A 20753-nucleotide genomic window follows, 5' to 3' on the forward strand; every position below is an offset into this window, starting at 1 on the left:
CTCTGTCAAATAAATAAATAAAAAATATAAAAAAAAAAAAACCAGAGAGACCCGGTGCCCTGCGTGGCTCAGTCGGTTAAGCATTTGCCTTCTGCTCAGGTCAGATCCCAGGGTCCTGGGACTGAGTCCCACATTGGGCTCCCTGCTCACCAGAGAGCCCGATTCTCCCCCTGTTCATGCTCTCTCTCCTGCGTTCATTCTCTCTCTCTCTCTCTCACAAAAACAAAACTAAAAACTGAAATGCACAGCTGAGGAATTTGTGAACAGAAAAGGGATGTGAAGAAATATCCAGAATAGATCTCTAAGAAATAAAGATGAAAAATATGGGCAAGAAACTAACAGACATTAAGGAAAGAGTGAGCTCTACATGTGAATCAAATTTTAGAAGGAAAAAACAGAGGGGTGGAATCCTCATATTCAGGAAATCCACAAATTTCAAACAGGATGTGAGAAAGAAATCCTTATCTAGATGCACAATAGGGGAGCTTCCGGGCAACGAACACAATGACAAGATCTGAAATAGTCATTGAGAAAAGTAGGATGAAGTGAAAAGGAACTGTGATTTCTCAACAACAGAAGAAATGAGAAAACATGGGATTGTATCTATCATTGTAGGAGAACCCAGAATGGTATCCTCAGCTAAATAAAGATTTAAAAAGAGGGTGAAATAAAATATTTTTCAGATACCCAGAAACACAGAGCTTACTTTGACGGATGTTCACAAGAGAAATGTGCCCTCATCCTGAAGGATAAGGACCCTAGAAGAAAGCCCTGAGGTGGAAGACAGAGCAAGGAGAATCGAGACAGCAAGTGTATCTGCATATAACAGTGCTGACATTCAGTTTGGCAGCAGGAAAAAGAAAAAAGTGATCCTACATAAGAGGGAAAGCGATGGTGTAAGCAATCACTCTAAGTTTTGTATATTATTCAGAAGGAGGGAGATATGGATTAATTTTTAAAATTAGGTATTAAAGTTAGGTATGTGAGGCAAAATCTAAAGGTGAAAAAGATAAAACGAATCCATCCCTCATCCTGTACAGGGGGACATATTCCAAAGAGTTCAAAGATTTAAGTGTAAAAAATCAGGGGGTGCCTGGCTGGCTCAGTCAGAGGACGGGAGGACTGTGTGACTTCATCTTGTGGTTGTGAGTTCAAGCCCCATGTGGGGCATAGAGATTGCCGAGAAAACAAACAAACAAACAAACAAAAAAAAATGTAAAAAGCAAGGCCAATTAAATACCAAAAAAAAAAGGTAAAAATGATGATGTACAAGGCTTTTTGTTACAGGATTATTTTAAGTAACAAAAGGATGAAAAAAAGGCAAATGTTCATCCACAAGGACAGGTTGAACAGCTGGGCACACAGTGGGGTGCCATCACCCCCCAGGGAGTGGCAGGAACTCCAGGACCCGCTGCTGTGATGATAAAAAAAAGCAGGGCCCACAACAGTGTTTACAGTATGATCTCTTCTGAGGGAGGCAGGTGGGGGAATATGGATTTCCTCACGTTTTCAAAAGACAAATTGAAAAATGACCAAATGGTTGCCTTAGGGGGAAGTGTGGTAGGCAAAATAATGGCAAGCCAGAGATGTCTGTGCCCTAGTCCCTAGATCCCAGGAATAAATGACCCTGCATGACAAAGGGGACTTCTGAAGATGTGATTAAGGTTCAGGACTTTGATGTGTGGAGATGACCTCTTAAAAGCAGAGAACCTTTGCTGGCAGTGGGCCGAGAGCAGGATCTGCAGCCAAAGAAGGGTCAGAGAGATGCAATGTTGCTGACTCTGCAGGCAGAGAAAGAAGGCCAAGCAGTGTGGGCCACTGCTAGAAGCCAGAGACAGCAAGGGAGACGGACTCTCAGCAAGGGGAGGCTCTCCCCGAGAGCCTCCAGAAAGGAACGTGCCTCAACAGCACCAGATTTTGGTTCGGTATGACCTCTGGCAGACTGACGACCTATAGAGCTGTAAGAGAATGAATTTGTGCTGTCCGGAGCCATGACCGTGGTGCGGATTTGTTACAGCAGGAATAGGAAACGCTACAGGAAGAAACAGGATAATATGGATGGGGAAAGGGGCGCCAGGGTGGCTCAGTGGGCTGAGCTGCTGCCTTTGGCTCAGGTTGTGATCTCAGGGTCCTGGGATCGAGTCCCGCATCAGGCTGTCTGCTCAGCGGGGAGCCTGCTTCCTCCTCCTCTCTCTCTGCCTGCCTCTCTGCCTGCTTGTCATCTCTCTCTGTCAAATAAATAAATCTTTAAAAAAAAAAATACGGATGGGGAAAGAAGCTAGACTTCACTGAACACATTTTATAGTTTCAGCTCTGGAACTGTTTTAATGTCTTACATAATTAGAATAGCCACAAAGAAATTTCTAAACACTAAAAAGAAAAGAAAAAAAAATTTCCTAACACTGAAAATGAACAGAAACTAATTTAACTGTAACTCAAGTTGGTTGCACAATCACTAAAAAATGAATTTCAAGTGACTTTAAACACAGTATTTTGGTGTGTATCTCCAAAACAACACAGCCTAAGAACAATTAAAAAAAATTTTTTTTTTAAATCATAAAAAACCCTGACCTGCATTCAGTAACCTTACTGTTATTACTAATACTAGTCATTTACCATTTATATGTATACAAGATACATTTGGGAATGTATTCTGCAAGATAAAGCAAGTAATTATAGAAAAGTCAGAACCAAGTAAGGAGTTTTTCAGTGTGAGAAACAAGTATAAAATCAAAATAAAAACTCTTAAATCTTAAATTTACATTGGACAATCTGTGTTACTTCATGACTTATGTTTCCTTTCTCTAAAAATTACTTATTTCTTGGGGCACCTGGGTGGCTCAGTAGGTTAAAGCCTCTGCCTTCAGCTCAGGTCACGATCCCAGGGTCCCGGAATCAGCCCCACATCGGGCTCTCTGCTCGGCAGGGAGCCTGCTTCCCCCACTCTCTCTCTGCCTTCCTCTCTGCCTACGAATGATGTCTGTCAAATAAATAAATAAAAATCTTTAAAAAAAAAATTACTTATTTCTGTTCTGTTCACAGAGACAGCTGAGAAACAATGATATGCTAATAGCAACGAGCCTCCCAGCACACGGACTGCTGTCTCCAAGTACCATCTCTCACTTAAAGAAATACCTCCTTGGAAGTGGCCATGCCCAGCCTTGAGTGAAAAGCACTTGAAAAACCCAGAATAACTCCCACCCCCACCAACCACAGAAAGCAAAAAAAAGAAAAAAAATCAAGGACAAAGACCACTGGCCAATGTAAAAAGAACACAATGGCCAGGCTGATTGGGATAATTAGATCCTGAGAAAGAACAGTTCCTTCACTGAATAGAAATACTACATATAGCTCCACAAGTTGATAATGATACTTCAAAAATAGCTGGGGTTGTGGGGGTGGTACCTGAGTCACCTCTGAGAAGTTGCAAGGGACCTAATTCCTTACTCTGAAAAAACTGATACATAAGAGTCTTGCATTTATTCTGCCCTCCCTGTAGGAACTATACTTCAAATTAACTGAATGATAGTTGACAACACAAAGTTCTTCATAGATGATCGCTAACAAATAAATCTGTAATAATATAATTAGAAAATCACAGCTTTGCAGTTGCTAATTAAATAATCGTTCTAGAAAACAGTCTTCAATGAACACTAAAATGATTAGGAGAAAGGCTGAGAGGGAACACAGGATCATAGTACCTGAGCCCACTGATTAATCCTTACGTCACTAGAAATGGAGGATTTAGAAAAGATCTGCTTACTAACTGAAATAGGAAGTATTCAGTACCTCCTGTGAAGTATCTCTTGCCAAAAGAAGGAATCTGAATTTAATGACTCTAAATCTAATCAATTTACAAGAACTTAAGGAATCTTGAAGATACAATCAGCCAAATCCAAAATGGGAAATCCTATAGGACAAATGACTTGCTTTCTTCCACAAATAAAAATGCATGAAAAAAAAGTGGGAGTTAAAGGAGAAGAGATAGAAAGAGAATTGGATATATCAACCAAATGTGATGTGCATAACTTATCTGGATTCTGATTTAAATAAACCAAATATGAAAAAATATTTTTAAGACAAACAAGGACAGTTGAAGAAGGCTCAGTATTAAAAGATACTAAGGAATTCTTTTTACTTTTGTAGGTGTTGTAATTTTGGTTATATGGGAAAAAGTATTTGTTGGTGAAATAGTACAATATCTGGGATTTGCTGTAAGGTGTGTGTGGAAAGAGTGTGAGAGGGGGTGTAGTAAGATGAAACCAAATTGATAAAATGCTAATAATTACAGATGAGTATGGGAATTTAATATAAGTTGTCTACTTTTTTAAAAAGATTTGTTTATTTTAGAGAGGGAGTGAACACACGCACCAGCGGTGGGAGGGCCAGAGGGAGAGAATCTATAAGCAGACTCCGCAATGAACACAGAGACCAACACAAGACTTGATCCCATGATCCATGAGATTATGACCTGAGCCGAAACCCTCAACCAACTGAGCCACCAAGAACTCTAGTTGTCTATTTTTGTTTATGACTGAAATATCCCATTACGAAACATTTATTAAAATTAAAGACAGCAACGTGAGGGCAAGACAAAAAAATGAAAGCTCAACCAAGCCCAGAAAAAAAGAAAATATATAAACAGATAAAGCAGGTCAAAGATCAAGCACTAAGTTGGATGGATGAAATATACCCAAATAGATCAACAATCACAATAAATAAAAATGGACTGAATGCACTGATTAGCAAAGATTTTCAAAAGAGACTAAAGGGATAATCTAGCTATATTATTATATATTATATTACATATATATATATATATTATTATACATATTATCATGAAAGACCCACCGAAAGCAAAAAGTTTCAAGATAATTAAAAGTAAAAGGATAATTAAAGACGTACACTCTCCAAAAAAAAGTTGGTGTATTTATACTAAAATTAGGCGAAATAAATTTTAAGGTATTATTAAAGATAAAAAGAGTCCTTGCAAAATGATAAAAGATGTGACTTACCAGGAGGATACCATGATTTCAAGTTTGAATATATCTAATAATATATCTCCCCAAATTTATAAAACAGAACTGACTAAACTATGAGAAATTAATATGCCCACCACTGTAAAGGGAGATTAACTCATTCCTCTCAGTAACAGATTAAGCAAACAAAAAATTAGTAAGAATACAAAAAATTTGAACACGGTAAGTAATAAGTTCAAATCTAATGACATACATGGAACTTTGCACATAACATCAACAAACACCCACTATTCCCCAGCACAGAGGAAACATCAAACGGATCAAGCATTCAATTAAGGCAGTTTCAGCAAACATCAAGTAATTGTAAACCCCATGCAATTAAGTTAGAAACAGATATCGAAAAAAGAAATTTAAAACTCTGTAAATCTGCAGATTAAAATATCCACTTCTGAATAACTCAGTGGTGAAAAAAGAAATCATGGGAAACATAAAAAACACTTATCTCTGAGCAATAATGGCACTAAGTTATTATTCAGCTATGAAGAAAGAATGAACTACTGATCCATAATGAACCCCAAAAGTGTTAAGTGAAAGAAACTAGTCACAAAAAAAACCACATACAGTTTCAGAACATTTAAAGGCAAATCTATAGGCACAAAGTAAATAAAATGAATCATTTCTTAGGGATGCCCAGGTGGCTCAGTTGGTTGAGTGTCTGACGTTGGCTCAGGTCATGATCCGTGATCCCAGGATCATAGGATCGAGCCCCACGTCAGGCTCCCTGCTTGGAGCGGAGCCTGCTTCTCCCTCTCCCTCTGCCCCTGCTCGTGCTCGCTCACTCTCTCAAATAAATAAATAAAATCTTTTTTTAAAAAATGAATAATTTCTTTTAAAAATGTGACCAAAACTGTTTTAAGAAGAAACAGAAAAACAAAACAGATCTTTGAACCTGAACTTAATAAATAAATAAATAAATAATGATCACAGGCCAATTCTACTCAAGAATGTAGATGTAAAAAACTGATATTAAGTATTAAATATTAAGTCAATGTATCAAAAAATACATCATAACCAAGATGGTTTTAAAACAATAATTCAAGGGGCGCCTACGTGGCTCAATGGGTTAAAGCCTCTGAGACCTTCAGCTCATGTCATGATCCCAGAGTCCTGGGATCGAGCCCCACGTCAGGCTCTCTGCTCAGCAGGGAGCCTGCTTCCTCCTCTCTCTCTCTCTGCCTGCCTCTCTGCCTACTTGTGATCTTTGTCTGTCAAATAAATAAATAAAATCTTAAAAAAAAATTCAAAAAAAATTTGAACATTAGGACATGTATCAATGTAATTCAACATATTAACACACTGAAAGAGAAAAAATTATATAATCGCCACACGAAACAAATCAAAGGCATTTGATAAATCCAATACTTGTTCACGATAACTATAATACATGATAAAAACTCTAGCAAACTAAGACCATAAGGGAACATTTATAGCCCTTAAAAAGCTACCTGTCAAAAACCTAGAGCAAACATTATACTTAGTGTGGAAATCTTAACAGCAATCCCACTGAAATGAGAAACAAGATTAAAGATTTCCAGGTTCACAGAGTCTAATCCACATTGTAGTGAGAGTCATAGAAATGAAAATGAGGAAAAGTAGTAACTGGTTTAAAGATTAAAACAAAAAACAAGAACTGCCTTTCTCTTCTTGTAGACTATATGATTATCTACAGTGAAAAGCTAGGAAATTTAGTTAAATTATTAGAATTAGTAAAAACTCGATGAGGTTGCGTACTTAAAACTGTACTTCCGTACTCCAGGCACAAAGTTAAAAAATATACTTTCTAAAAAGATACTATTTCCTCTAAACGTACATCAAATTGAATATATAATCACAGAGGAAAATCTGATCTTAAAAGTTAATTCAAGGGGCACCTGGGTGGCTCAGCCGGTTGAACGTCCAACTCTTGATTTCAGTTCAGTTCCTGACGGCAGCGTCCTGAGACCAAGCCCCGTGTCAGGGCTCCCCGCACTGCAGGGGTCTGCTTGAGATTTTCTCTCTCCCTGTTTCTCTACTCCTCCCCCTGCACATCCATACACATGCTTTCTCTCAGTCTCAAACAAGGAATCAAGTCTTTAAAAAAAAGCCCCCTTGAGCTTTGTTGAGCAGGTTCACTGCCACTAGTGGGACGGGAAAATAATCACAGCGCCGCTCTGCAAGTCGTGTAGTTTAGAGAAAGAAAAGAGAGCAAAAGGGAAAAACAGGCTAGAAAGTCCTTACTTTGCAACCAGTGTGACAACAGATTCAGGCAAGGATCATCCGCAGCTGCTTGGTCATTGGATCAAAGACAGGGAACAGGACAGTCACAGGCTTGGAGCCTATCAGCCTATCAGCACCGGATTACTTAATGACTCAAGAAAAAGGCAACTTACAATGGAGAGCTCTGACAGAGACCGATTTCACCACATGCTCAAACTCAGGATCAGCACTAATGGGAGAAGCTGACGTTATGAGATCTGGTAAGAGGTATGCAATGTCACCTCCATAACAGTCTCGCTAAAACGAGGGACCCGATAAGACTTTAATCCAATCATGAGGAAGCAACAAGTTCACCCAGTGTGATGTTCTACTGGACAAGTGCCCTGAAATCTAGGTACACCCCCCACCCGCCCAAATGCCCCCCCCAACTCATTGTTTAGCCCTTCTAAGGCGATAACCCAGGAAACTGAACCTGTACCCTCAAAGGTTAGGAGTTAGGGGGCGGGGAGGTACTCAGCCCAACATTCAACAGGGGGCATCCGTGTGGGGCTCAGGAGCAGGGGCGGGGTTTGACCTACTCACCTCCCGGATGGCCCCGTCGCAGACCCGAATGACATTGAGGAATGTGGGCATGACCTGCGGCAGGAACTGTACACACTTGAGGCCCAGGGACTTGAAGATGAAGGTGATGGCCTGGACGACCATAGTGTGATGGTGTGACAGGGACTGGTCTCGGAAGATCCGCATCAGCGCCACCATGGACACAGCGGGGTAGAACTCATCCAACGGCAGGTTGCCCATGTTGACCAGCATCTCGCTGGTGCTATAGTCAGCTAAGACAAAACCATGGCAACAATCACGAGCTATACGTGCCACGACCAACTAGGAGCAGAACCTGGCTAACAACAAGCAGCTAGACCATCGTTCAGCATTCTCGGGGACACAGGACAGATGACGAACCCACGAACAGGCTCTCACGGCGAAAAACGCGAGAGCCTTTGGCTGTTCTATTACCCCGACCACAAAAACCTGGAACAGTACATGATGGGTTTTCTTTAAATTGCTCGGTTCAACTTCGCTTATCATTACAGTTGACAACTTTGTAGTTGAAACCATTAATAAAAATAATGACTCTCCCAAATGAAAGTAAAGGGAATCAAATGAGGCTAACATCTGTTCAGCAGCTGCTTGGTGCCCCCAGGGACTTTGGATGAGGGAGCGGCGAATGCTAGCTGACCTGAACAGCAAGGATCGCAAAGATTGGGTGAGGGGTGGGTGGACGGTTCACTGACGAGGCCAAACACTAGACCAGCCGAGACTGGACTGGCGCCGGGGAGAAAGGACGAAATGTGCAGGCACTGGGCTGAGACTCTGTTCCTGACAGCCCCGGGTCTGGAGGGTAACGTCAGAGCTATGCTTCTCTGCTCTACAGAAGAACTGGAAGCAACAGGATTCCACCCATGGAGCTCAGAAACCAATTATTTTTAAAAGGCTCAGGGGTTAGAGCACTGGTCTTGTAGAAACAAAATACTTTGGGAAAACAACACTTCACTGGAAAGGTTGGAAGAGCCACTGCTGAACTTTTACTCTTCCGGAAATAAGCCTGCCTGATGAACAACAGGTTAAGTCTAGAAAAATCTGCTGTAGCCCCATACCCTCCCCAATCGCTCAGGGTACTTGTCAAAAGGCAAAGGGGCTCCAAGGCCAGACCAGCTGATGAAAAAAAAGAGCCCTGGATTCGGATTGCTACCACTTTCTCTGTGCCCCTAAGCCTGGCCTCAGGTTTCCCTAGCAATTAAAATAAGGAGAATAAATTCTGCCCTGTTCCTCCCTGGGTGCCATGAGAATAGAAAACATCAAAGAAGACTAACAAAGAATGAGAGATGAACAGAGGGGATGGGGTGATAATTCACAGCTCTCTCATCAGCACCAAAAAGTGGGTATAGACTTGGCCTGTCGACCCTTGACAAAGAATGTGGACAGATGGAAGGACTCTGGACACACTGGGAAGCAGCACCCCTGTTGTGATTCAAGAGAAAACTTAGCTTTCCATTCAAAAGTCATGAAGTGGGCCAATATGCTCTAATCTGTTATCCAGCCCAAGGCTCTTTCTAAGCACAGCCAGCGAGGACTTTGTGAGGCAGGAACTTGGCGAGTCTTTCACAGTTCCCCTCCACTTACAGGAATCCTGACTTGACTTGGATTCAGACAGGCTGACGGCAGAAGCATCGCGGGACTGGTCAATCATGCCAATGTTTACTTTGTGCTTGTAGGGATCCAGGGCCCCTAAAAGCCCTAACACACGGATAGCCTAGGTGAGAAAGGGGGGGGGAAAGAAAACATTCATCACAATGTCCGGTGTTGGTTTCGTGACTCCTCCTCCTCTCATGTCCCACGACATCCAGCTGACATCTGAATGACCAGCTAGAAGAACAAAACGGAGGGCAGGACAGCTCATCAACACTCCGTCCGAGCACGTTAATGCCACAATCTCTCCATTCTCCCAGCAAAGTCTTTAAAGAACCAAGTTTGCCATGGTCCCTACCTCTCTCCGTGTCCCCTGGTTCTGCTCAGTCTTCAGAAAATTCAGCAGGACCTCAAGCAAAGTGGGGTATTTCCTATAGGGCTCCACCACATAGCCAGTGCTGGCCACCAACTGTCCCAGGGTCCACAGAGCCACCTGGACAAGCAACAGAACAATGGCTTGTTGAACCAGTGAGAGAGAAGAGAAAGCATGGTTTGTACTCTCTGTTAATGACACAATGAAGTAGGATGCCTGGGTGGCTCAGTCAGTTAAGCGTCTGCCTTCCGTTCAGGTCATGGTCCCAGAGTCCTGGGACCAAGTTCCGCATTGGGCTCCCTGCTCAGTGGGGAGCCTGCTTCTCCCTCTGCCTGCTGCTCCCTCTGCTTGTATGCTCTCTCTGACAAATAAATAAATAAATTCTTAAAAAAAGAAAAATGATGCAATGAAGCGTTAGAGGCTTTTCCAAGAAAAGACGTTTCCATGAACAGAAATCCTTGAGAGTCTGGGCATAAAAACAAGGCCACAAACCAACATAACCAGCACTAGATCAAGAGATAAAAGAAGAGCCCCACCGTTCTCAACGGAAATACACAGCCCTTCCACGTTCTGAGTGATTAATGGGAGAAATCAATTTAAAAGGAAATTAAGATTGTTCTTAATTTTGGTCTAGTCATATACTGACCTCGGTGACCAAACTAAATGAAGCCAGAGCTGGGGAAGGGTATGCTGAAGCTCTACTTGCCTCCACAGCTACAGGCCCATGCTTTCTCTTTCCCTCTTGGGGCTGGGGCTCTGACAGATGACCTGGATTTTCTTTTACCCAGAGGAAAGGCCACTGGCCAGCAGCCCTGAGGATTACTGAAAGCGAATCCAGGTCAGGATGGCTGCTAATTCTGGCTCCAGATCTTTCTTCATTTTCCTCAACAGATATTTCCGAGTACTTACTGTGTGCCGAGCTTTGGCTCAGGCACTGGCTGGGGGCACTAAGTGACGAAGAAAGGCAAGGGCCCTGGCCTCAGGGGCTTGTTCTACCCAGTCCGGAAGAAGCAGTACGCACCTGCCTTTTGGCCAACAGAGAGGAGTCCTGCAGCATGTCCATGATGGTAATAAAGAGTTCGTCTACCCATTTCCTCATTTCCAGGCCACTAACCTATAAAATGAAAAAGAGGGTGGCAGGTAAGATTAGAGATTATGGCATTACAAAGTATTTTGATTTCCTCAGAGGCTAAACAGTATTCTTTCCATCCTATGGAGAAAGCAGCTGTCCCCTTACCTGAGCCAATTCTCCTATCGTAGCCAAGACATTGTTGATCACACCTGGGTTTGGATCAGGGTCCGGATCTTTCAGTTTCAAAATTAAAGCCTATGAAAAGAAGGGATGATAAAAACGAACGCAGGACAGAATCTACTAGAAACCCTTCTTTCACGTGAGTAAAATTCACCTGAGAGACCATTTCAATCCTAGATAAATTACTTCTAGGCTTTATGAATCCAGGATTTCTCCAGAATGTGAATTCTAAAACTCTTCTCCATACTGAGCCTAGTTAGATGTATGAGAAAGCTGAGAAATGCCTTGAGAAAAACACGTTTCCTGTGCCTTCTCACACAGTACCTGATCATCTGCCAGATTCACATAAGTTCTGAAAGATTTCTAAAGCCTCTAACATATTCGAATTTTAAAGCTGACTTTTTTTCACTTTGAAGTACCTATTTTACGCCAATCTCTACCTACTTCTCCTTTCCAAGCACATTTGATGATGTGCTCCAATCACTGTATCTTATCTCTTATACGGAGAGCCCTTTCCTCCAACTGGTGAGATTTTCACTGTTCTTTCACTAAGAATGTTTGATGTGGCCCTTGACCCTGAGCCTGGGACGGAAGAAACTATCTACTAAAAAACTCCCATTGTCTCAAAGGAGCGGACATAAGATGACTTGCAAAGAAAGTGCCAGCTTCTCTAGCTGCTATGACTTACCTTCAGAATGGGCTCCATGTAGGGGCGGATGAGCCGGGGGGCATTGGAGACCAGGTGCCCCAGCATTCGGGCACTCTGCTCTTTGATTCTTCCAATGCCACTGTGCTCCAGCTCTGTCAGAATCTGCAGGAAAGAAAGGGGTGGCATGGTAGAGAAAGTTCTAGAGAGGAACGGTGTATTGAAGGGGAAACACGGCAGGGAACCAGAGGAAGGAACCAGAATTGCACTATGGATCAAGGAGCTGCTGGATCCTCCACAAAGGCCAACTGCTGAGGACACAGCAGTGATGGGAAGACAGACTGCTGGAAATCAGCCCCAGCCCCCATGGTCCCCCAGCCGTCCCCGAGCACAGCTTTAACAGTACGGCACAGGCCCAAGGGGCTGGGAACACCAACACGGACAGCGAGAGCCAGGGTCTGCAGAAATGAGGAACAAGGGAAGGGTTCTCTTTGAAAACAATCTTTGCAAATCACTGAGGAGGCCTATAAATAATAACAAAGAATCAGAGAACAGACCAGCTCTGCTATTGAAAGAAATATTAATACTCAGTAGTGGTTTCAGGGACGTCTAGATAAACCCAAACAGTCAGGGATTATACCAACAGAATCCCCTTGGGCCTTGATGAACAGAAATAACAAGTTTGTTCTGACATCCTTAAAACACCAGTAAACCAGCACATTCTACTCACTGTGACACAGATATAAACAACTTAATAAAGAGAGACTCCTGGCGAGCTGAAGTTGCCGGAAGGAAATCTCTGAACCGTGAGAAAAGTGCATGTTAACTCAGCTACCCAGAGGAAGAGTTTATAACTTAATAATATGTTTTGTCTTAGGTTATTGATTTAATAATTCTGACTTTCTGGATTCCTCCCGGCAGCCCATTTTCCCCTGTCACAGCAGACAGCAGTGAGAGGGGACAGAGGGGCTGCTGAGAACAGACCCACAGGAGCCAGGAGATGGCTGGCAGGGAGGAAACATGCCCGTGAGGAGAGCACCAATCTCCGGAGCATCAGGGGCCAAATCAAAGATCCCCAAATTCACTTCCAGAGCCAGCAAGCATCCCTGTGCCCTGACAACGATACCCTAGAGCCCCCTCTGATGATCGAGGGGCATGAGGAAAAGAGAGGCATGAGGAAATGTCCCATATCAAAGCGCGCAAATGTGCGATTCAACTTGTGAAGGTCTGTATCCACACTTGAAAACAAGAAAAATTATGCACCCAAAACCATAAGATACCTAGCAATAAACCTAACCAAAGAGGCAAAGAATCTATACTCAGAAAACTATAAAGTACTCATGAAAGAAATTCAGGCAGACACAAAGAAATGGAAAAATGTTCTATGCTCATGGATTGGAAGAACAAATATTATGCAAATGTCTATGCTACCTAAGGCAATCTACACATTTAATGCAATCCCTATCAAAATACCATCCATTTTTTTCAAGGAAATGGAACAAATAATCCTAAAATTTATATGGAACCAGAAAAGACCTCGAATAGCCAAAGGAATATTGAAAAAGAAACCCAAAGTTGGTAGCATCACAGTTCCAGACTTCAAGCTCTATTACAAAGCTGTCATCATCAAGACAGTATGGTACTGGCATAAAAACAGACACACAGATCAATGGAACAGAATAGAGAGCCCAGAAATAGACCCTCGACTCTATGGTCAAGAAATCTTCGACAAAGCAGGAAAAAATGTTCAATGGAAAAAAGACAGCTCCTTCAACAAATGGTGTTGGGAAAATTGGACAGCCACATACAGAAAATGAAACTGGACCTTTCCTTACACCACACATGAAAATAGACTCAAAATGGATGAAGGTCCTCAATGTGAGAAAGGAATCCATCAAAATCCTTGGGGAGAACACAGGCAGCAACCTCTTCAACCTCAGCCACAGCAACTTCTTCCTAGGAACAATGCCAAAGGCAAGGGAAGCAAGGGCAAAAATGAACTATTGAGATTTCATCAAGATCAAAAGCTTCTGCACAGCAAAGGAAACAGTCAACAAAACCAAAAGACAACTGACAGAATGGGAGAAGATATTTGCAAACGACATATCAGATAAAGGGCTAGTGTCCAAAATCTATAATAAAGAACTTAGCAAACTCAACACCCAAAGAACAGTCTAATCAAGAAATGGGCAGAGGATATGAACAGACATTTCTACAAAGAAGACATTCAGATGGCCAACAGACACATGAAAAAGTGCTCCACATCACTCAGCATCAGGGAAATACAAATCAAAACTACAATGAGATAACCCCTCACACCAGTCAGAATGGCTAAAATTAACACGTCAGGGAAGGACAGATGCTGGCGAGGATGCAGAGAAAGGGGAACCCTCCTACACTATTGGTGGGAACGCAAGCTGGTGCAACCACTCTAAAAAACAGCATGGAGGTTCCTCAAAAAGTTGAAAATAGAGCTACCGTACAACCCAGCAATTGCACTACTGGGGATTTACCCTAAAGATACAAACGGAGTGATCCGAAGGGGCACGTGCACCCAAATGTTTAGAGCAACAATGTCCACAATAGCCAAACTATGGAAAGGGCCTAGATGTCCATCAACAGATGAATGGATCAAGAAGATGTGGTATATATACACAATGGAATACTCTGCAGCCATCAAAAGAAATGAAATCTTGCCATTTGCGACGATGTGGATGGAACTAGAGCGTATCATGCTTAGCGAAATAAGTCAATCAAAGAAAGACAACTATCATATGATCTCCCTGATATGAGGAAGGGGAGATGCAATGTGGGGGGGTTGGGGGGTAGGAGAAGAATGAATGAAACAAGATGAGATCGGGAGGAAGACAAACCATAAGAGACTCTTAATGTCACAAAACAAACTGAGGGTGGCCGGGGGTAAGGGGGTAGGGAGAGGGGGGTGGGGTTATGGACACTGGGGAGGGTATGTGCTATGGAAACTGCTGTGAAGTGTGTAAACCTGGTAATTCACAGACCTGTACCCCTGGGGCTAATAATACATTATATGTTTATAAAAAATTAAAAAATTTAAAAATAAATAAATTAAAATTTTAAAAAAAGAAAAATTAAAAATTTGGGGGTTTCAAGGGGTAAGCTCAGTACATGGTAAGTCCATTCAACGGTGCGTCACATTCTCCAGTATCAGGAAAACTGAGGTGGCCTGATAGCCCGGCGGCTTATTGTAACCTTCTAGAGGACACAGGCCATGCCTGGCTTATTCACTAATGTTTCCAGCACCCAGCAGGACCTGGAAGTTGGAAGATATCCAAAACATCTATTGACTGAATGAACACATTGATATTCTCATTAGGAAATATTTCTCTATCAGGCTTTTTAAAGCAGGATTTGGGTTGGCAGGCTCAACAATGATTTGTTTTCCTTCCCAAAACCTTAGGGATTTTAAAAAAGACTTCAAAGGGTAGGCGCTCCCAACACAGGCCAGCAGTTGAAGAAATAAACCACCAGGCTACAAACAAGAGCGCCAACATAATACAATCCTCTAATTCGTTGACTGATGACATAACTTACAGTCACTTTAGTTATGATTGTGAATACACCACATTTCTCTAGGATGAAAGTTACGTATGTTAATGATTCATCTGTGTTTACGCTTTCTGTGGGTGGGTCAAGAGGCAGATCAAGAGGGAGGGACAGGGTGGAGTCGGGGGACAGGAAAGGACTGGGTGAGGCACACTGAGACCCAGAAGAGGTCAGGTAGAAAGGACTGGATCACACACCACTCGCAAGGAGGCCATTTATGTGTGTAGGTGGAGACAAAAACTGGGGAAAGAGGTTTTAGCAGGAATGGAAAATCCTGGGGAGCCTGGCTGGCTCAGTCCATAAAGCATGCAACTCTTGACTTGGGGTTGTGAGTTCGAGCCCCACGTTCGGCATGGAACCTACTTAAAAAAAAAAAAAAAAAAAAAAAAGTCCTAGTAGATCAAGCCACAAGGCCAATCTGAAGCTACCTTTGGTTCTAGTCTTCTAGCTGGCTTAGCTTGGCATCTGATATTATTTAAGAACGAACACCAGGGATCACAGACCGGGGCAATGACCATGAGAAGCAATGTTGGAACCATTCTCATCCTTGGCCTCTGTGCCAGACCTGGCATCAGCAAGAGCAGGAGAGTGGAAAGGAAGGTCGGGTGCTGTGAAAACGAGACGCCATCTGCGGGCCGAGCGGAGAGGGCCAAGGAGTGCAATCTCTGGGGACTTGCCAGCAACAAGAGAAGAGCTGCAGAAGAGGTTAGCTGGGATAGGAGGGCCCCTGGAGTTACACTGCCAAGAGGCTGACGAGGTGATCAGCACTGGAACTGCAACTGTGAAGCTGGGAAAACAAGCACTCTTGGAGCCAAAGGTGGCTTTTACCAGGTATCTCGACCTTTCTCTCCCTTCCTGGTCCTCGTCTCTCTTTCCCCCAACCACTCTCACAGTGACAGTCCCTTTGCCACTGCCTCTAGGTCCAACTGTCACACCATTACCTGGATGAGCATCTTGCGCAGGAAAGGCATGACGAAGGCCGGGTTCATGCTACTGAGCCGCCCCACGGTGCAGATGGCCAGCTCCCGGATCTCGAACACCTGGTCGTTCAAGGCCACAAACAGGGCCTGCAAATTCTCTGCCTGGGCCAGGTGGGCATCGAAGCGCTCATCCAGGGATGCCAAGACACAGTAGCGGATGTCAGGGTCTGCAAGGGCAATGATGCCTTTGAACGCCTCTTCAAAGCCATCACCCCTCTGGTCGTTTCCCGGATTCCGTACCCACCACCTCCAGCTTAGGGAGAGGGTACCACGTAACTTTCTCTCATCTCACCCGTCAAATCTTTCCTGTACTCACAGAAGCAACGGCAACAGAAATTAAAGACAGATGCTTTTACACCAGCAGGCTGGAGTAGCCAAGTCCAGCACTTTGGCTGAGCCATCAGCGGGCTAAGGCCAAAAGTCTCTAGAGAGGCCATGCAATGCAGCTGGCTGATCCCAACTGCCCCGGGCGCGTAAACTCCCCTAGACTGCTCCCGTCTCACCAGCCGTACCGGGATCTGTTATCCCAACCACGAGCAGCTTGCTGAGCACGTCTGCCACCACCTGCACCGCGGTCTGGCTGACCACGTGAGCGTGGCCGCTGAGGAGGTGGACGGAGGGCGTGAGCAGGCGGGAGCAGGTGCGGGCAGCTTCCATGCGGACCTCCTTGTGCTCGCTGTTCAGGAAATGATCCGCGCAGTGGCGGACGAACTGGGTCAGAGAGTGACCTGGACACGAAGGCCGAGAGAAAACAAAATAAACACGGCCGCTCGAGACGGCACGCGCACAACTAGCTAGCTGCATTTTTCATTTCATGGCTACGAATTCAGCTTTCAACAAGATACCGACCCAGAACGCTTCTCTTTAAAAAGGGTTTACAAATGGGTTTCTGATTGGCAGAGAGGCAGAAGGGAGGCAGAGGAGTGGGGAGACAGGAAAAAAGGCATTCCAGCCACCCCCCTCCTAATCCTCTATTTCCTTCAAAGAATGAATTATTTTGTTTTATTCTGACCCAAACCTTTATATTCCCAGAGAGTAAAACAATCCTTGATCAAATTTACCTTGTCGATTTTAGTTCCCAGATTTGAATACCAAAAGACAGTCTGGCGTAGGCTGGGTTTAAATAGAGCTACTTTCTATTCATTACAAATACATTATCCTGGGTGCTGATCAGTGCAAGTGGAGGGGCTACAAGAGGGAAACCACAGACGGCTGTAAGCATTCAGAGGGCACGTTTAGGCTTTTGTACTTGCTTGTTCCCCTGCAGTCTTGATCATTGCTACCTACATGATTTTAAATTTCAAAAGTATTCGTTTTTCTCTCCTGAAATAGATCTCCCTAGGGCATTGATATGGGTTTATCTGCAGCTTAGAACTCCACAGTACAGCACTCTTGAAAATCATACTGCCATAGGAATGGAAATTCTTAAAAGCCTCCTGGCTTAAACATTTTAAAGCATTAAATACCATCTCAGCTTCATGGATGTGCGGGGGATGGGGAGCTCCATCTCTGACTTTCTCATCTCTGAAGCATTAATTCCTTGGATCCATGCATAATTTCCCTGAGCACCATCTGCCCCTAAACTCAGGATGGGACAGAGAGATAGCAGGAATTGACAGCACGTGCAAAGAGCCCAGAAGGCTGAGCTGCTACAAGGTCAGCTAGCGGGTCTCCTGGATCCCAGGAAGATCCAGGACTTCTAGGCGCCCTCCTTCTTTTCTTGGGGTTCCCAGCAACACTCACTGTCTTGGCAAAGTGGCTACTATTTCTTACCTTCAAACTCGAAGCTGCCAAGAGTACGCAGAGCCAGAGTAATGCTGCCCACATCACTGGCCTCAGGCAGGGCTGTGAGGCCAGGGGAAGCCAGCTGATGGGCCAGGCCCTTGGGCATGCCCGGGTGCCGGAGAGGTTTGTGCATCAGGACCAGGGACAGCATCTTCAGGAGTCCATCCTGGATGTCCTTCTTCAGCTGTGGAATCTGTCGGCTCAGGTCGTACAGCACAGCAGTGAGGGCAGGGCTGAGGGGAAGGAAACCAGGCACTTACGGCACTGGGCAAGACATCTGTCTGTTCTTGAGAAGAAACACCCCTCTTATCCAGCAAGGGGATCGGGGGCACCACTGCTTGGTCTTTAAAGTAGAAGGAATACTATAAAATAGAAGAGATGTCTTGAACTCTCTCGGCCATGTCAGAGATTTCAAAGCAATCTACGAATTTCTGGTCTTTGCCAGAACTTGCTTAATGTAATTTAGCCACTGCTGAAGACCAAGTCTCAATAAACAATCTGGGAAGCAAACGAGGAGCCTCATCCTTATTTTATAGATAGAGAACTAAAGCGAGAAAAACCAGGCAGCTTCCCAACGATGCCATGAACAGCTGCAAACATCAGCTGAGCCTGTCTTCTGCACAAGGCCAGTGGCCAGAGTGCCTGGTACATGACTCTTTCACTTAACCCATGTGACAACCTTGAACAGAGGAGCTGCTATTATGCCCACTCTTCAGGTGAGAAAACTGAGGCTCAGAGAAGTTAAGTAACTGGTGAGAATCAACTAAAGGCAGAACCAGGGTTTGAAACCAGCCTGTGTTTAGTGTGAGCTCTCCTGCCTGTCCAATTTTATGAGCAAACACCCACGCTCTGCTCTATCAACGCTGTCCCATATGCCACAGGTCAAGGCTCATACTACCCCAGATGGGAGAAGCTCAGGTTGCTGACACCCACCTCAGTCCCACTGCCAGCATGGGCTCCAGCAGCTCCTTGATATCCTGTTGGATGCCTGGCCCCATCGCCCGGGCTAGCATGCTGATACAGGTGAACACTGTGGCATCCACCTGCATGGCCTTCTGTCTCCTGCAGGGGACCAAAAGAGTGATTACTTCATACACAATGACATTGTGGGATGTCCCACCTCCAGATCACCTTGGGACAAGGAGGGCAGGGGATCAGACATGGCCAAAATTTGCTGGTGCCCAGATTATCTACTGCACAATTCTAGGGGGCCGACCACACCCGAGACACTGTAGATTTGAATTTACAACAATCCAGCAGATGGCAGTCATGTATCTTGAGGAAGGGGCCCCTTTCTCGAATTTGCACACAAGGCATCATACAGGTTAACGGGGCTGGCCAAGGTACCTATTTAGGAAGCAAACTGAACAGTGTATCTATCAGGGACCAGGGTAGGGCACATCCATCGTATGGAAAATTCTTCTCCCCCGCGATGAGAAGGCTGGGCTTTAGAATGGGGAGGCTTATCCCTTCACTAGACCAATCCTTGCTACTAACACAGAGGAAGATCAAAACACAGCTTTAGCCAACACTGACCACCCTCCAGCCTTAGAGGAGACACCCCAGCCTCTCCAGGTTGTGGGGTGCTGAAGGTTTTTCTTGTATTCTCTTCACTGGATGGCTACAGGGGGTAGAATAATGCACCTCACTTCAGTGATAAGGAAAAAGTGAGCATTAGGTTCCTTCACTTCTAGTCCAGAAGCTCTCTCTTCAGGTCTTACATCAAAAGGCCTTTGATGTAAGGCCTTTGAAAGCCAGAGAAAAGAGCAAAATTAGGAGATTCCCAGTTAACTATAATACCAAAAGCAGCACTGGCATCTAACATGTTCACAAGGTATTCAACGTCCCCAAATATTTATATATGTATATAACTTCATTTGAAAAAGGCTGCCACTCCTCTGAGGAAGGGTTGAGCTTTGTGAGATTTGCTACACCCTGGGGCTTCATGAGGAGGAGAACAGGCTTCAGCTCCATGGAAACTGGGATGGAGCATCCTTCTCCCCATCCAGATGGGGCGGAAGGTGGAATCATAACAGAGATGCTTACTTATGGGCAAAGTCCTTAGGGGGTAGGGCTGCACGGATGATGTCCAGCACCCGAGGTAAATAGACCTTAAACTCAGATCTCACAGCCACAGAGAGCAGCCCCAGGGCTTGGAAGGCTGCTGTACGTTCCTTCTCCTTCTTGACACAGCTTAAGACATGGTTCATGGTATCTTGGAGGTACTGGGTATCTGATCATAAGAAAGACAAAGCATATGGCTCAAGGTCAGGGTTGGTGTAGATATCAAAGGTAAGAGTTCCTATAAAACACTTAAATATAAGAATAAATCAATGGAGAGGCGCATGGAGGCTCCGTGGGTTAAACATCTGCCTTTGGCTCAGGTCATGATCTCAAGGTCCTGGGATGGAGCCCCACGTTGGGCTACTTGCTCAGCAGGGAGTCTGCTTGTCCCTCTCCCTCTGTCTCTCCCCTTGCTTATGCTCGCTCTCTCTCAAATAAATAAAATCTTAAAAAAAAAAAAAAAAAAAGGAGGGGTGCCTGGGTGGCTCAGTCAATTAAGCAGCTGCCTTCTGCTCAGGTCATGATCCCAGGGTCCTGGGATCAAGCCCCACATCGGGCTCCCAGCTCAGCGGGGAGCCTGCTTCCTCCTCTCCCTCTGCCTGCCTCTCTGCCTACTTGTACCCTCTACCTCTCTGTCAAATAAATAAAT

General features: G+C 44.3%; 1 protein-coding gene across 2 annotated transcripts in view; it reads right to left on the minus strand.

Moving 5' to 3' along the window:
* The window catches only part of MTOR (mechanistic target of rapamycin kinase), a 126075-nt gene that overhangs the window by 85913 nt on the left and 19409 nt on the right, over positions 1-20753 (minus strand). For both annotated transcript variants that reach the window (XM_004741501.3, XM_004741502.3), the window contains exons 9-19: positions 20087-20273; positions 18974-19102; positions 18029-18273; positions 16768-16983; positions 16217-16422; positions 11736-11858; positions 11033-11122; positions 10817-10909; positions 9781-9915; positions 9417-9546; positions 7818-8068 (exon numbers count right to left, since the gene is read on the minus strand). In XM_004741501.3, the coding sequence (XP_004741558.2) occupies positions 7818-8068; positions 9417-9546; positions 9781-9915; positions 10817-10909; positions 11033-11122; positions 11736-11858; positions 16217-16422; positions 16768-16983; positions 18029-18273; positions 18974-19102; positions 20087-20273 (1805 nt within the window). The remainder of the gene's footprint in view (positions 1-7817; positions 8069-9416; positions 9547-9780; positions 9916-10816; positions 10910-11032; positions 11123-11735; positions 11859-16216; positions 16423-16767; positions 16984-18028; positions 18274-18973; positions 19103-20086; positions 20274-20753) is intronic.

This window comes from Mustela putorius, unplaced genomic scaffold (genome assembly GCF_011764305.1).
Source record: "Mustela putorius furo isolate JIRA1106 unplaced genomic scaffold, ASM1176430v1.1 tig00003853_pilon_pilon_pilon, whole genome shotgun sequence".
Taxonomy (NCBI): domain Eukaryota; kingdom Metazoa; phylum Chordata; class Mammalia; order Carnivora; family Mustelidae; genus Mustela; species Mustela putorius.